Genomic DNA, 16375 nt, shown 5'->3' on the forward strand with positions numbered 1-16375 from the left:
ACGCCCTGACAGGATTTGGCTTCCAAGAGGCACCAAGTCTTTATTTACGCAGGAAAAGACCGTCTCCCCTTCCTTCCTTCGGACAAGCAGCCTCTCCCATACACAGCCCTTTTTATCTGTCTCTCCACCGGTTCCAGCCACTCTTATAACCCTGTGCGCATACCTTTACATCCTTTTATCTTTCTTTGCCAGCCAGTTTTTAAAGTCTATTCGGTAACTTCAAAATTTCTATATTTATGCAATTTATTACCCTTGAGGCCATTTCCAACACGAGAATACACAGTCAGAGCAGAGCCCTTAGTGCCAGCGGTCACTGTGGCCGGGGCTGCGTGAAGCAGAGCACATTCAGAGCAAGACTGTCCATTCTCCGCTGCTAAATCACTGTTAATCACCGCTTTGCCGCCCTGAGCCACAGCCGGTTATTGTGAGGGACGCCACATCCCGTGCGCGGGGCTGGCGCTGGGGCAGCCGCTTCTCGCTGCGACACCGAGCGGGAGCCGCGCCCGACCCGCCCTCCCCGGCCGCGGCCCCGCCGCCCGCCGCGAGGGGCGCCCCGCCGCCCGGAGCGCGCCCGGCCCGGCTGAGGGCAGGCCCTCCCGCCGTGCCCGCCGCGGAGCGTGCTGGGAGCTGTAGTTCCGCGGCCGCACGGGCCCGTTGCCCCGCCGCTTCCCCGAGGGGCGCGGCGGCTCCGCCAGACGCGCTCCGGCCCCGCGGCTTCGCGGCGGGCAGCGCTGTTCCCCCCGGCCGAGCATGCGGCCGCTGCTGCGGCGGCTTCTCCCCTCGCTGTGCTCGGCGGCGGCCCGAGCCCTGCTCGCCCGGCGGGCCGTGCCCATGGCGCTGCGGCCGGCGGAGGCAGCCGCGGAGTCGGCAGGGGTCGGAGGCGATGCCCGGAGCGCGGCCCCGGAGCACGGTGAGCGGCGCGGGGCAGCGGGCAGGGCAGGGCAGGGCGGGCGGCACCCCGCGCCCGCCTCCCCCCGGGCTGCGGGCGGGCGCTGGGGCGTGCGGAAAACTTTTCAACTTAATTATTAAGTTATTAATTGTTAAGTAGGACTCTTGTTTATAAGGCTCTGGCGCTTTCCTGACTGCCCCGCTCGCTCCCTAGACTTGGCGACAGTGTATACATCCGACCTGACTGAACACTAAATCTATCTTTTTAACCCCTAAGTTTACTACTCCTCCTTTTCTTCTTAGTTCCCTGTGTATGTGACCTGGCTGAATGCTAACCCTGCCATTTTTTCCACAAGAAGCTTTTATTATTATTATTATTATTATTATTATTATTATTAGTAGTAGTAGTAGTAGTAGTAGTAGTAGTAGTAGTAGTAGTAGTAATTCCTTAGCTATGTTAACTGTAGTGCCAGTACCGGAGGTTCAAAATGCATCGACACTAAGACCATCTACTTCTACAGCAGCTCTCAGTTAAACTGTCTCTAAATGATTTATTTGTTGTTAAAAGTATGAATAGAAAGCAGTGAGTGAAAGCTCAGCAAGAGTCAAGGAGCCCCAACCCTCTTGCCATCAGGCAGATGGGGCGAATGGAAGAAGGTCCCTTCTCAGAGAGGTGGAAGAATCTGCTCCTGGCATCCATTACTTCCCTAGGTCCTCTTACAGAATAGGTAGGAGGCTCTGGATCTGGAGGGTCAGGCAGACAACAGTGGAAAAGAAGGTTTATCTGGAGGGTCTTCCAGACCAATGCAGTCAACCAGGCAGATCACAAATACACTTATTAAGAAAAAAAAGAAGGGCAGCTATAGTGGCTGACTTGCTTCTGAGGGGAACTGAGGGCTCTGTATGCTGGTCGGACCCATTCCACAGGAAAGTCTGATGACTTCCTGTGGCCCGGGTAAGGGATATTACCAAGAGATTCCCTGAGCTAATTCTGCCCACTGGTTACAACCCTCTGCTGGCTGTCCAGGTTGACAGCGACAAGGCTGATGAGACATGTACCAAGGTAATGAAACAGGAGTTCAAGGTGCTGGGTTGTCTTGTTTAAGGGACAGGAGCATAGGTGATGTTTTCCTCGATTCCTTTGGTATCAGAGATGAAGGCCAGAAAGAACAGGAAAACCCATGTGATCAACAGATGGCTTTAAGATGGTGCCATTGGTGGAATTTTTTTTTTGTTTTGTTTTGTTTTTTTTTTTTTATTGTGGGGAGATTATGTGGCACCAGGCCTGCAGATGGTGTTCACCTGTCTAACAGGGGCAAAAGTGTTCTAAACAATGAGTTGGCAGAGCTGACTGAGAAAGTTTGAAGGGGGAAGGGGATGAGACAGGCTCACCAGGGACAAGCCTAGGGGCTGCATGCCAGAGTTAGGAATGAAATCAGTACCTAGCTGAAGTGCATCGACACAGTGCAGGCGGTGTGGGTAAGAAACAGGAGGAACCAGAGGCCATCGTGCAGCAGGAAAGCCATGATATAGTTGCCATCAGGGAAATGTGGTGGGGTGACTGTCATGACTGGAGTGCTGCAGCAGGTGGCTACAAGCTCTTCAAGGAGACAGGCAAGGAAGAAGAGGGAGGGGGTGTCTCTGTACCTCAGGGAGTGCTTTGACAGCACAGAGCTTGAGGATAGTGGTGATAAGTTTGAGTGCCTAGGGCTGAGAATCAGGGCAAAGGCTGGTAAGCCAGATATCCTGGTGGGAATCCACTACAGACCACCCAACCAGGATAAAGAGGCAGATGGAATATTCTGTAGGCAGCTGGCTGATGTTACACCATCACTAGACCTTGTTCTTGTGGGAGACTTTAACCCGCCAGTGTCTGCTGGAGACCCAGCAGTGGAAAGGAGTCAGTCCAGGAAATTTCTGGAGCATTTGGAAGATAACTTCCTGACACAGCTGGTGAGGGAGCCTACAGGGGCAGTGTCCTGCTATACCTGCTTTTTATGAACAGGGAAGGGCTGGTGGGAGATGTGGTGGTCAGAGGCTGTTTTGGGCAGAGCAACCACAATGCGATAAGAATTTTCAGTACTTGCTGAAGTAAGGAGGGGCATCAACAAAACCGCTATCTTGGACTTTGCTAGGACAGATTTTGGCCTATTCGGGACACTGATTTAGAGAGTCCCTTGGGAAGCAGCTCTTAAAAACAAAGGGGGCCAGGAAGACAGGACATACTTTAAGAAAGAAATCTTGGAGACGTGGGAGCAGGCAGTCCCTGTGCGCTGAAAGACAGGCTGGTAGGGAAGGAGACTAACCTGGCTGAGCAGGGAGCTTTCACAGGAACTTGGAGGAAAAACAGAGGGTGTATCACCTTTGGTAAAAGGGGCAGGCAACTCAGAAGTATTTCAGGGTGTTGTTAGGTCATGTAGAGAGAAAATTAGAGAGGTGACAGCTCAGAACTTACTCTGGCTACTTTTATTAGGGAAAATGAAAAGTGTTTTTATAAATACATTCATAACAGAAGGGGGCCAAGGAAAACCTCCATTCTTTATTGGGCATGGAGGGGATTATAGTCACCAAAGACGAGGAAAAGGCTGAAGTACTTAACTCCTTCTTTGTCTCATTTTTCAACAGGAAAACTTGTTATCCTTGGGGCAGCTGGCCCCTGCTGAACTGGTAGACAGACAGGAGAATCAGAATGGACCCCCTGTAATCCAGGAGGAAGTAGTTAGTAACCTGCTTAACCACCTATATGCTCACAAGTGTATGGAGCTGCATGGGATCCATCCTAGGGTGATGAGGAACTGGCAGAAGAGCTCATTAAGCCTATGTCCATTATCCATCTATCATCAGTCATGGCTAACCAGGGAGGTCCCAGGCAACTGGAGTCTGGCCAGTGTGATGCTCATCTACAAGAAATGCTGGAAGAAGAATCTAGGGAGCTACAGGTCTAGCAGCCTGCCCACAGTGCCCAACAAGGTGATGGAGCAGGTCATCTTAAGTATGAGCATACAGCACAGGCAGGACAACCAAAGCACAGGTTTAGGAGAGGCAGATAATTCCTGACCAACCTGATCTCCTTCCATGACCAGATGACCCACCTGGTGGATGAGAATAAGGCTGTGGATATTGTCTACCTGGACTTCAGCAAAGCCTTCAACACCATCTCCCATAGCACACTCCTGGCAAAGCTGTCAGCCCATGGCTTGGACAGGTGCACTCTTCTCTGGGTTAAGAACTGGCTGGACAGCCAGGCACAGAGGGATGTAGGGAATGGTGCTGCATCCAGTTGGCAGCTGGTCACTAGTGGTATCCCCAGGGATCAGTGTTTGGTCCAGTCCTGTACAATATCTTTATTGATAATCTGGATGCGGAGATCAAGTCTTCTACTACCAAATTCACAGACAAGATCAAGTTGGGTTGATCTGCTGGAAGGTAGAAAGGCTCTACAGAAGGACCTGGATCGATGGGCTGATTTCAGTGATATGAGGTTCAGCAAGACCAAGTCTTGGTCCTGCACTTTGGCCACAACAATCCCCTGCAGTACTACAGGCTGGGGACAGAGTGGCTAGAAAGTGGCCCAGTGGGAATGAGCCAGCAGTTTGCCCAGGTGCCCAAGAAGGCCAATGGCATCCTGTCAATAGCCAGCAGGACTCAAGCAGTGATTGTCCCAATGTTTTTGGCACTGATGAGGCCACACCTCAACTCTTGTGTCCAGTTCATGGCCCCTCAATTAAGGTAGTATATTGAGTTGCTGGAGCGTGTCCAGAGAAGGACAATGGCACTGGTGAAGGGTCAGGAGCACAAGTCTGATGAGGAGCAGCTGAGGGAGCTGAGGATGTTTAGCCTGGAGCAAGAGTCTCAGGGGGATCTTATCTCTCTCTACAACTACCTGGAAGGAGGCTGTAGCCTGCCCAGGTGGGGATTGGCCTCTTCTCCCAGGGAACCAGCAACAGGACAAAAGGACACAGACTTAAGCTACACCAGGGGAGGTTTATGTTGGACATTCAGAAGAAATTCTTCATGGAAAGAGTGGTTGGCTATTGGAACGGACTGTTCAGAGAAACATTGGAGTCATGTTTCTGGTTTAAGGAAAGACTGGACATGGCAGTTAGTGCCATGGCCTTATTAACAGTGTGGTATTCAGTCACTGGGCTCGATCTCAGAGGTCTTTTCCAACCTAATTGATTCTGTGATAAACCTATTAAACACATAAACATAGTGAACAGGGAACAGTGCCTGAAGATCAAGTCTCACTGTGATCTGTGATACTTACATGTCAAATAATAGAAGATTGTTCTATCTGAAACAATAATCTGAATATGTAGAGAAGGCAGCTGGGATCAGATATGGTTTGTTGCTCCTTGTTTTTGTGGTCTCTCCTTTATGAGGTAGATGTATTGTGATCTTTTTTTTTCCTGCTGGAACAGATGGCAAATGCTGGTGAAGATCAGCAGTCACTTAAATACAAATAAAGGAATAATGGATATACCTACTCATATATGAAATTCAGGCAAATGTAATTAAACATGCAATTAAGAAAAAAGAGAAAAAGAGCTTATCCTATAACAGCTTGATGGTCAAGGAGTTCCTACAGAAGCTAGCTTTGTACTCTAGGCTTCAGATTATGAACATTATGTCAAGAAGTCTGAAAAATCTTGTTTTCAAGTTGTATTAGTAAGTAGAATGCAACTCTTGAATTTTGTTGCTGATTTCTTTACTTAGTATTTTCAAAAAAGTGTGGGAGTTTTTTTTTTTTTTTTGTAGAAGCACGACCTGTGCTTTAGACACAGTGCCTGTTCAGGTCAGTTTACTGAAAATGCATAGTTAATTACTTCAGCTGTGCCTTTGCCATTGTGAACAGACTGCATTTTGCAAAGTGGTGCAAGTAGGTTGCTTTTTGAGCAGACAGAGCAAAGGAAACCTGTTATCTGCAATAGACATCCCTCAGATTTATGCGAGTCCTTGTTCTGTAGCTGATGCTACCTTAACAAACCCCTTTTACTCTCAGCTGGTGATTCTGCACTGCTGAATTTTGAGGTTTTCTGCCCCTGCCCCTACTTGTTTGTGAGTTTCATGGACCTCTGTCTTGTCCTTCACTTTGAGATCTCTTTGGATCCACAGTTTTCTGTATGCTTGTGGATACCAGAAACAATGTTGTGTGTGAGCTTTAATCTAAATGTTAAGTAATTTTATTATTGCTTTAGCATCTGTTTGTTATGCATAGTTCTTTAGTGTCTGCAGAGGAACAAGTAACAAATCTAAATACTTTGTTTCCTTTGGATAGCCTGTGGGGATAAAGTTAGGTGTCAGGCTACAAACAGAGAGTGATTTATGCTTCCATACTTTAGCCTGGAGTGAATTAGCATTTAATCAGGTTGTTCTTTTATTTATCTTCCCTAGCATAAAATTATATGTGTAAGAAACATTCCACAGGGTGATAATCACCCACACTGGTTCTGAAACATTGATTTTTTACATGTATATCCTTGCATGCCTTAAGCACATAGTGTACACTTTTGCTGCTGAATTTTCCTCTTAGGCCAGATTTGGGCCATCTGCACCAGTCATGAGAGGAGCTTTGAAAGTGTGTTGTCTGTAGTAATGAGCTATCCTGGGATAAACTGCAAGTCTAACACACAGCTCCTCCCACTACAGTAATCCCATTGTGGAGTTGTCCCAAAAGAGTATTGCTGGGTTCCTGATTATATGCCCATTGTTTGATGCTAGAGAAGATTTTGCTTATTCTTTTATTTTAAGGTATAACTTAATATGCCAATGTTGGGGTTTACTGATGCAGAAGTGTGAAGCAGACATAAGGAAATGACTCATGCTCAGTTAGTAATCTTGGGAAGAAAGACTTTTTAAAAAACTAGTTAATGGACATTATTCTGTCCTGTCTAACTCAAAATATTCTGTTATTGTGGTATTACGCTAAGGTAGAACTTTATGTATATTTTTGTACATGCAAGATGTGTTTTCATTTACATTGACTTCCTTCTATAGCTCAAATACTAGAAGTCAGTTTTTAGAATATGAAATTCAGATAATTGTTGTCTAAAACATGCTATACTAAGTGGGAGATGCAGGAATACAGTAATCATCTCATTCCTGAATGACAAAGTCAGCTGAGAACCTTTTGTTATATGTGGAATGCTAGGATTCCCTTCCTGCTGCTTCTTCATGGCTCATTTTCAGTATGTTTACACTGGAATTAATTTGCCAATGTTTGTCTGCACTGAGTTTCATATGCCATTACTGTTATCTAAAGTGACGCTATGTGATGTTTGAAGGGTATTATTTTTTATGCTCAGTTACAATTTTGGTTTTTTTCAGTAATTTCATTTACTTGGAACCAAATGAGACCATAGGTTATTAAATTATAGAAAGCAGAACTCTTTTTTTTTGCTACTTCATATAAAATGTTGAGGTATTTTTACTGATCTGTTGAGAAAGAAGAACAGGATCCTTGCAGGGTTATATGTCAATATTTCTTTGCTGATAATTAATGAACTGTTTACTTCGTATATTGCTTATGTGTAATGTCTCTTAGCTGTTTTATATATCAAAAACTAAGATCCAGTGTGTTATTTTAAATATATTACAGATGGGCTGGAAAATATACAGCAAAAGAAAATCTTTAAAGAGAATAATGAAAAAACACAACAGAGTGAAGAGCCATGTGCTGCTGATTCAATAGATTCTCTAATGGCAGAAATGCCATTTGTGGACACAGATATTGAAGATGAATGTGCTAGTAAGTACATTAAACAGAAGTAATGTGAAAGCATAGACACATCATGGACTCAGTTCTTGGTCCTACCTGTGTTGGCAGGCTCACATGGGTCATGTACATGGAACAGTCTCCCTGAAAACAGGTTACAGTCCAGAGCATCTCTTATTACTATTCAGTCCTGCAGTACTTGAGCACGTTAAGAATTCAGCCTTTTGTTATCCTGTTGAGCAATGAGTTACAGAATAAAGAAATTTCATATGTCAATTCACATTGATATATGTGAGCTTCTGAGGTGATGGGTTGTGTGAGCTGTCCTTCAATATGTGTATTCCCAGCATGAGACTGGAAGTACACTTCTAATTGGACAGTGGATGACTGCAGCCTGGTGGGAGAGGGTCTGCAAAGGCTCAAGGAAATTAGCCAAGAGAAACACAATTATGTGTAAAGGAAGAACTGAGGACACACATATTTCTTTCACTATATCAGAAGGTATCTCTAGGAGCAGAGGAGGTAGAGAGCAAATCTGTCTGGGATTACATTTTCTTCTGGGCTGGATTTGGTTAATTTGTGCTATTGGTTGATTATTCTTAGTCTAGTACAACTTTTAGTTTTGATAATCCTATATATTACTGTGTTTTATATTTAAAAATGCAGAATGCATGGGATTTTTGAAGTTTAATATTGGCACTTCTGCTCTACAGTCATGTCCGTGTTCAAGTATGAACAATTTGCAGGCCTGCTGTCCTGCTGCATATGTTGAGTAAGGGAGGCTTGGTGGTTTGGAAGCCATGTGTCTGTCTGTGTTAGCAGCTTATAAACTCTGCTTAGAGGTGTAGGCTGTTAGTTCAGGTGTGGTACTTCACTTGTATGGCTACATTAATTCAGGTGAGTGTTGGATCCCAGTCAGACAGTTCAGAGCAAGGGCAGAGTAGGTCAGTGGGAAGACAGGCTCCAGTCAGTTGACTCAAGTCCAGCTCCAGTTGGTTAAGAGTGTCTTTGTTTAAATGTCTGTGTGCTGAAAGTGACTTTTTTTTTTTCCTCTTCAGTGCATGCAACTTCTGAACTAAGTATTAAGAAGAAAAGAAAGCGGACTATTGGAAGGGAAATTGAAGAAGATGTTGAGAGAAAAAAGAAAAAGAACAAACAGTATCAGCCAAATTATTTCATTTCTCTTCCAATTACTAATCCAAAGGTGATATTCTTTATTATACTAATATGGTATAACCAGAATTACTTCAACAGCTGCATGTTTTTCTAAGAACAGTGTTTGATATTGTGCAAAACATTTTTTTTCAGGTACATTTAAAGAAACATTTGCAGTCTATTCAATGAGTAATGCTGTGTTATGTAACATCTTTTTGTGAGTAAAATTGCTTTTCTAAAAAAGACTGGAGGAAAGATACTTACATTTTTATTCAGTTTGTCAGTCTTATGGATTTCACTGAATCTTGCTGAGATTTCCTCTCTGCAGTGTTCAGTATAGCCTATTTTGTTATTCATATAGAATAAGGGGGACATTCCTATTAAATTTAATAAGAAAAATTCTAGCTATATTTTTAGATTTCTTTATAGATACAAATTTTTATTTGGATCTGTTACTGTTTTAATTTGGCAGTTTGTAGTTTAGCATTTTACAGTAAAATGGTTCATCTTATTTAAAATTCGAACAACTGTTGTTTTAGTGAGATGTTGTTCACATTAATTCAGGAAATGCAACGAGCTCTTTAAGCAAATGTATTTCCTTGCAGTCACATGAGTTGTCTCATTTAGGCAGTAAATGAAAATGATTTATTACATGCTGCAGGTTGTCTCTGGTACATCTTTGATATCTTTTGTGTCTGAAACAAGGAAAGTAGGTGCCTTATGTTTAAAAAGTTGAACCCAACAGTTTAACAGCATTTGCAAATTTCATTTGTCTTTTTTTTTAGTATCAGAAACTATCTTAGATGATTTTTAAGTCATCCTGTATCTGTATTATCAGTTCTCTGAAAAAATAAATAAGATTAAGAAAATATGAAATGACACTAAAATACGTTTGAAAACAACACTGCAGTCTTTGATTCTTCAAAACATAATATGTGAAGAAGAGATTGTAAAGCCTGGTTTTATAAGATCCAGGATAGCCTGTTACAAATATTGTAGGATATCTTTTTTGACACCTTATTTTAAAATATCTTTTCTTCAAGATCTGTTTAACAGATTCCATGATTTAACAAGTGCAAGAACAATGTAGGGGTTATATAATCTTGTAATTGAGAATTCCTGCTGACAATCATTGCTATGCCCAAGAGCTGGTTGGGAAGGTCTTAAGTATGCTCAGTTTTTTATATGTGATTATTTATTCATATCATTTACAGAGGTAAAGAAACAACTCTTTAAATTTAACCTCAGAGCATTTGGGAGCTCCAGGACTTTGTTAGACAGTTTTGTTTATACTTGCCTTAGAGGTAAAGTTGTTCTGAAACTAGAAAATACACATTGGAATTTTTATAGGCAATATTAGCCAAAATTTAAATGCCTGTTTCTTGATAGCCAGAGTGAATCTGGTAATTGCTGGTAGTATTTCAGTTGGTAATGAAACACCTTTATGTTTTGAAGAGTTTATTTTATTCCAATGAAGTATTTTAAGCATTAGTGTCATTTATTTGTATTTTCTGTAGTTATTTAAGCTTTACACAGAGGAAATTTTTTAATAAAGGATATTTCCGAAACATTTAATCAGCTGTTCCTCTTGGAAAATGAACAGTTTCCTTGTTTTCTTTTTAATTGTTTTGAATCTTTAGAAAAGTATTGTTCCATTAATTTTGATTTATATTGAACTTTGCATTATTATTTGTATAAAACAAGTTAAATAGATTATGATAATTGTATTATTTTCTATTTGTTTGGGTTTGTTTTTTTTTTTTAAGTTATGACTTACATGATGTGTTATCACTTGGTAGGGTAGCTTTTCAGGGTTCTCCAGTCTTGACTATAATTGCTATTGATCTGTTAAATCTTAAAAGCTTTACATTTACTTTACTAGTAGTATCCTTCTAATAAGCAAAATGGTGTTATTCTATTGCTTCTCAGAATAATGTACTTCAAGTAATGGGAAAGGAGATCTTGAAATCAGTAGTTGAGGCCTTTTTTTTTAACTTTTTTTAAAAAATTCAGAGGGAGGAATTGTTAAGTGTGGTCAGCCTTGAAAAAGCTTTTGAATTATGTTAGGACATTTAAGTAAAAATAAATAGCATGGTAGCAGTAGAAATCTAAAACAATACTTTGTAAGGTAATGTAAATAACAGGTTTAATAGCAATATAAAGTGGGTCAAAGCTTATTATATAGCATTGGAAAAGTCCTAGTTTTCTTCATTAGAATAGTACACTCAAATGTTAATTGCAACTTAGATTTATTGGAGAAAACAGAACAAATCTGAAATTGTGATATGCATTGTGATGGCACACCTGTTTAATAGCTCTTTTGTTAGACTTTGATCGCATAACTTTAGGGAAAACATCTGAAAAACAAGTTTCTGAAATTCAGAAAAACTTACTTGAAAACTTTTTTTTCTTTCCAGATTATGTTGATTGTGTAGAGCATTGTCATTTAGAGAGAGAGAGAGAAAAAGAGGATGTGCTCAGCCTTATTTTTATTTTACCTATATCCAAAGGGCAGGATTTTTTCATACTTTCTTGATGGATTCAGCAATAACTTTTCTTTGGAACTGATAACTGGCTGTCTTTGGACTTAATCTTATTCCAAAGCCATATTATATTTTAGGTTTTTAGCTTTGTTTCCTAATAGAGTTTATGCAGCTATGAGCCTATCCATTGGGATTTTTTGGGTTTTCAACCTGTTGTCCAATTTTGGACAGAAAATTTGACATCTCGGAGGTATTAATTTCCTACAGTTTTTGTGTCATTGGTTCTTGCATAAAAGAGTGAGCCTTGAAAGAGCATGCTTTTGTGGAAGTACTACTAAGGAAGCTGTAGGAGTATGGGGATGTAGGGTATTGGCTGCTAAACTAAATGCTGAGTAATATCGATCTCTTTCAGAGCTAGGATGGTCTTTACTGCTCTGATAACACAATGCCACATCTGTCTTCTGTACTCTGAAGGGATTGTATGCTTACATTTATATTTTTTCCTTTCCAGCTCACAGGTGCAAATTAAATTTAGAAGCAATAGTTGAAAATAATAAAATTGTAATTACTATGACACATTTAATTTTTGAGTTTTGTTTCTTTTTTTTTTTTGATTGAGCTTATAAACTTATATATTCAGACAATACATTGTACTTAATGGGAATCACATCTACCAGTTCTTTGCTTAAATATGGATTGAATTCCTCCTGTATCTGAGACAATGAAACTGTTATTTATCCAGGAGGAGATCAGTTCTGGCATATGAAGAAAGGGTGGTCTTATTACAACATGATTTATGATAAAATGTTGGTGGAATTTTCTTCATTCATCCTACACTACTTAAGACACGTGTGGTTTTGTAAATGTCATATCCCCTTTTCTGGCAAGTAGCTTTTACCTTCTATCCTTCTCCCTACCCTCGCTAGCATCGGTTCCTTTGAGTTATAATTTAATTGTATTTATATGACACTATTAGATATCTATGGCTTATTGGGTAAAACTTTCTGCATGGCAAAACTCATTTTAAGAAATTCAGTCAGAAAAATACTGAACAGTCCCATTAGATTGTAGGAATTTTTTTTTTCCCCAGCAAATTTGTGTTCTTTATGATTAACAGAGCTACCAATATACATCAATGCTTTTTTTGTACCTAAGAGCTACTTGTGCTTATCTTATAAAAGTCAAGTCTGTACGGTACATTTGTGAAGTATTCACTACTGAATTTCAAATAAGTAAACAACAAAAAAGTGAGATTGAAGTTTTCAACCTGCTTCTTTAAGACTTTATAAACCAAAGATGATTTGACTGTAATGTTTTTGTTCACTGTTTGAATTGTTCACTTTAAGAAGTAATTCATTTTGTCAGATGGTCCAGTTTATTTGACTTGATCTAATTTTCACTAATGTACTCAAGAATTATTGCATGTTTCTGGTACTTTGTTTTTTAAATTGCTACAGTACAACTAGTATAATGTCTAGCACAGTAAACATTTTGGATATAATTTATAGAGCATGTATAACCATATAAATAATTTTCAATAAAAAATGTAATTCCAGTATTTTTAAAGAGAAAGACTGATGAAGTTAGAACTCTGTACCTGTTGCAAGGAAATTTGTCTAAATACATTTGAAGGGAATATATACATTATATATGTCTATTGGATAATATAATCAGAATTGCAAATCAGATATCTCTACAAATTATTTACTAAATATTCTGGTTTTGTATGTGCTTGGTCCTGCAAAGATCAGGTTTCTTTTCAGTCATTTACCTGCGCATAGCAAGACAGATGTTTAGCAGGGTGGGCAGAGAAATTACTTGAAGAAACTTTTTGTTGGTATTACTGGCAGTGTAAAACTGGATGATCTTAACTTGCTTCAGTTAGTAATACGTATGGAAGGAAGCTTCTATTAAGATGTGATGAGGACTGTACAGTGATTTATTAATCATTCTATTTGTATACCCTGTTTGGGTTCACTCAGGTCAGAGGATAAAACTTTCTTCCCCTAGAAAGGTTTTTACATAAACATTTGTTTTTAGATTGTGTGCTTTCTTGTTCACTTGCATGATGGGATACAGTAATTGTTGTAGTGGCTAACTGTTGTTTCTGTGTCTTCCCAGATTACTGGCGGTATTCAGGCTGTCCAAGATGCAATAATACAAAAGGATCAAAGGCTTTCCAAAGCAATGGTTCGCTCTGGCTCACTGCATGTCACCATGTTAGTGATGCACTTATCCAGTGAAGAAGAAATTAGCATGTAGGTATTTAATGGAAATTAAGTATATACTAGTATTTTGGCTTAATGTGTTCATAAAGAGACTAGCAGAGTTAACTGACACTTTTTTGTGCCATTAACAGCCCTTATTTACTAGAGTTATTGAATGTTTAATGTTGCTTTTAAAATGTAATCTTAATATTAGCCATTTTCATAACTTATGGTATGTCATAAGCTCTGAACAAAGTATGTGGTTTTCCCTTGCATTTTACCTACTGTGTACTGAACTTGTATGCACATATGTCATGTTTGCTAAAGTAATTATTTTAAAACAATGTTTTTATATAGGGGGCAGGGGAATTAAAAATCTGTTGAAGTGCAGATTGCTCATAAGAAAGCAAGAATCCAAGGAAAGCAACTACCAAGGAACCATTTGGTAGTCAAGGGCATGCTTCTCATAAGTAGAAGTATTTTGGCTGAAAGCATTTGACACATATAAAAATAATGAATGATCAGTATATCTAAATCAGTTGCCTTGTTTTTACATGCTTGTTTTCTTTGAATGTTATATCTTTGAGATCTCTATACTTCTACTGTGAAGATGCAAATTTGTCAGCATCAACAGTTTAATCTAAGGGGAAAGAAACAACCAGGGACAGAGAATAAAAAGGCAAGCAAAGGATATAGATCTGGTAGAATCCCTCCCCTCTCCATGTGCCTGATTAATGAGTAAACTGTAATAGCACCTGAAAATTGGTGAGAACAACCACCAGCTGTTTATGTGAATTTTTTTTTTAAAGGGCTTGAAGTACAAACTTTTAAAAAAAGGGGCATGGGATAGTTCCTCAAAGCACATGTGCCTCTTCATGAGTATTTTTTAAGAGCCCAAAACTGTATACCAAAACAAATATTCTCAAATTCATGATATTCTACTCTGTGAGCCCCTTCTCAGTTTCCACTCTCTGAATGCCACCGAAGCAGTGACTTACAGAGTTCTTCTCTGCCTCTCCCAGCAGAAGTCTACAGTCCAGGCACTCAGAACTGTCCTCTAGTCAGCAGCAGCTTCCTCAGAGATTCACCCCTTCCCTGGCCAGATGCCTCCTATAGATTTCTAGCTCAGCTATCCTCAGGTATTCTAGATTGCATGTTCTTTTAAATGAGATTTAAAAAAAAAAAAATCATTACTGATGTTTTTTGTTTAATTTTCTGGGAGATCTGAAAGAGTAAAATGCTGAATTTGCCTTCTTTTTGCTTCACCAATTTTTGATATGGTTAATGGAAAGAAAGGTTAATAGAAAGAAAGGTTAATGGAAAGAAAACAAGATCCAGGCTGGTAAACAAACCTGTGTGTAATGTAAGGGGAGAGTAATCTCTCAAACAAAGTGCAGCTAGTCAGCTGGGCATCTGAGAATTCACAGATCCTTAGGTTTGGATCCATTGAGTTGCTTAGATATCTACAGTTTTTCAACTGTGTTTGCACAATAGTGCCTCTGTCTATACAGAAATGAAATGTGTTGAATGCTATTTGAAGTCAAATGCGTGATAAGAATGTGCTAAACATAACATTCAATTCAGCACAAAGCCCTTTGTATGGTATTTTAGTACATACAGCTTTCACCCTCAAAATGGAAGATCTGTATTCTAGGCCGCTCTTTCTAAGGGAATCCAGACCTGCAATTCTCATGTCAGTTTCCTAACTGATTGACTGTGGTCTAGCCTTCATGAATACACTATACATCTCTTTTTTGTAGGACTGTAGGAAATCAAGAATATGAGATTTTGAAACTAGAAAGAAAGAAAGCAATCAAGACTCATGACTACACTCCCTTCAAGCCAGGAAGTTCTACTCTATGCTAACTGTCCATAGTCATGGGATCAGGTGCTAGAAATCAGGATGCCTGCCTTTGCAGTAAATGCCTAATTATGATATTATAGTGTCAAGATTTTCTTGCTAGTTTTCTGTTAAAGATTCTGTGAATCTCACCTTTGCATTACAAATAACAGATTTTATGGAGTTGAGTTTGGCTTTGTTTGAGAGATCTCTCTTTCTAACAAGTGATAAAATTAAGACTCAGAAATTTCTAAAAAGAAACTTGGTATATTTTAGGTGCTACATTATTTACATTACAACAATATAGGAAGAAAACAGGCACTGCTTCTATAATTCTAGCGTGTGTTCACTTAGAATGAATATGCTGTTTAATTTTTTTTTTTTTTCCTTTTTTGACTTTAGATCAAAGTGCTTGTGAACTTTTTGAGTATCTCTGTGGATTAGTTGCACTGAGTGTAATTACTAGTTGGTATTATAAATACTACTTGGTATGGAATAACAAGAAAATACCACTGTTGTGTTTTTAGCTATTGACTCAGTAGAAATGTTTGTCCTTGTGCATTATTCTTACAAAGCTATTGTTAGATGTTATGAAGTAGTTGATGGAATACAAAAGGCAAGATAGCTAGAGTGAGATGACAGCTGTTTTTCTACATATTTTAGTATTTGCAAAATTATAAATAAAATAAAAAATAAAACTAGATCTTTGCAGGAACAGTGCTAAACTGAAAGCACACTGCACTGTGTGGATTGACCTGTCATGGAACTCGTCGGGTAGGCCTAGACTGGTCAGTGAGTTCTGCAGCAAACCCTACAGTATGGAAATATAAATCTATGTTCAGCTGAGGAACAGAGCTTTCCATGAACTTTCTGTGCACTAGTTCTCAAATGTAAAAAATCCAGAGATGGATTTTAGATACATTCATTAATCAATACTTAAAAGCCCTCTGCAAGCTTTAACTTAATTTGACTTAATGTATTTGGAATATCTGTACTTGTTTTGGACCAATTTTTAGGTTTGTGTTGGTAAATAAATCTATGCCTGCTTACATGTGAAGTAATCTGACAGGTAGAACCAGTATTAGAT

The 16375-nt window shown here is 39.6% G+C and overlaps 1 protein-coding gene across 3 annotated transcripts in view; it reads left to right on the forward strand.

Annotated features, from left to right (window-relative positions):
- Positions 1-612: 612 nt before the first annotated feature.
- The window catches only part of AKAP7 (A-kinase anchoring protein 7), an 82401-nt gene continuing 66638 nt past the window's right edge, over positions 613-16375 (forward strand). For all 3 annotated transcript variants that reach the window (XM_021540700.4, XM_021540701.4, XM_085575177.1), the window contains exons 1-4: positions 613-910; positions 7487-7636; positions 8662-8807; positions 13363-13499. In XM_021540700.4, the coding sequence (XP_021396375.4) occupies positions 751-910; positions 7487-7636; positions 8662-8807; positions 13363-13499 (593 nt within the window). In that variant the 5' untranslated portion in view covers positions 613-750. The remainder of the gene's footprint in view (positions 911-7486; positions 7637-8661; positions 8808-13362; positions 13500-16375) is intronic.

The sequence above is a fragment of the Lonchura striata genome, chromosome 3 (genome assembly GCF_050655825.1).
Source record: "Lonchura striata isolate lonStrDom1 chromosome 3, ASM5065582v1, whole genome shotgun sequence".
NCBI classification, from domain to species: Eukaryota; Metazoa; Chordata; class Aves; order Passeriformes; family Estrildidae; genus Lonchura; species Lonchura striata.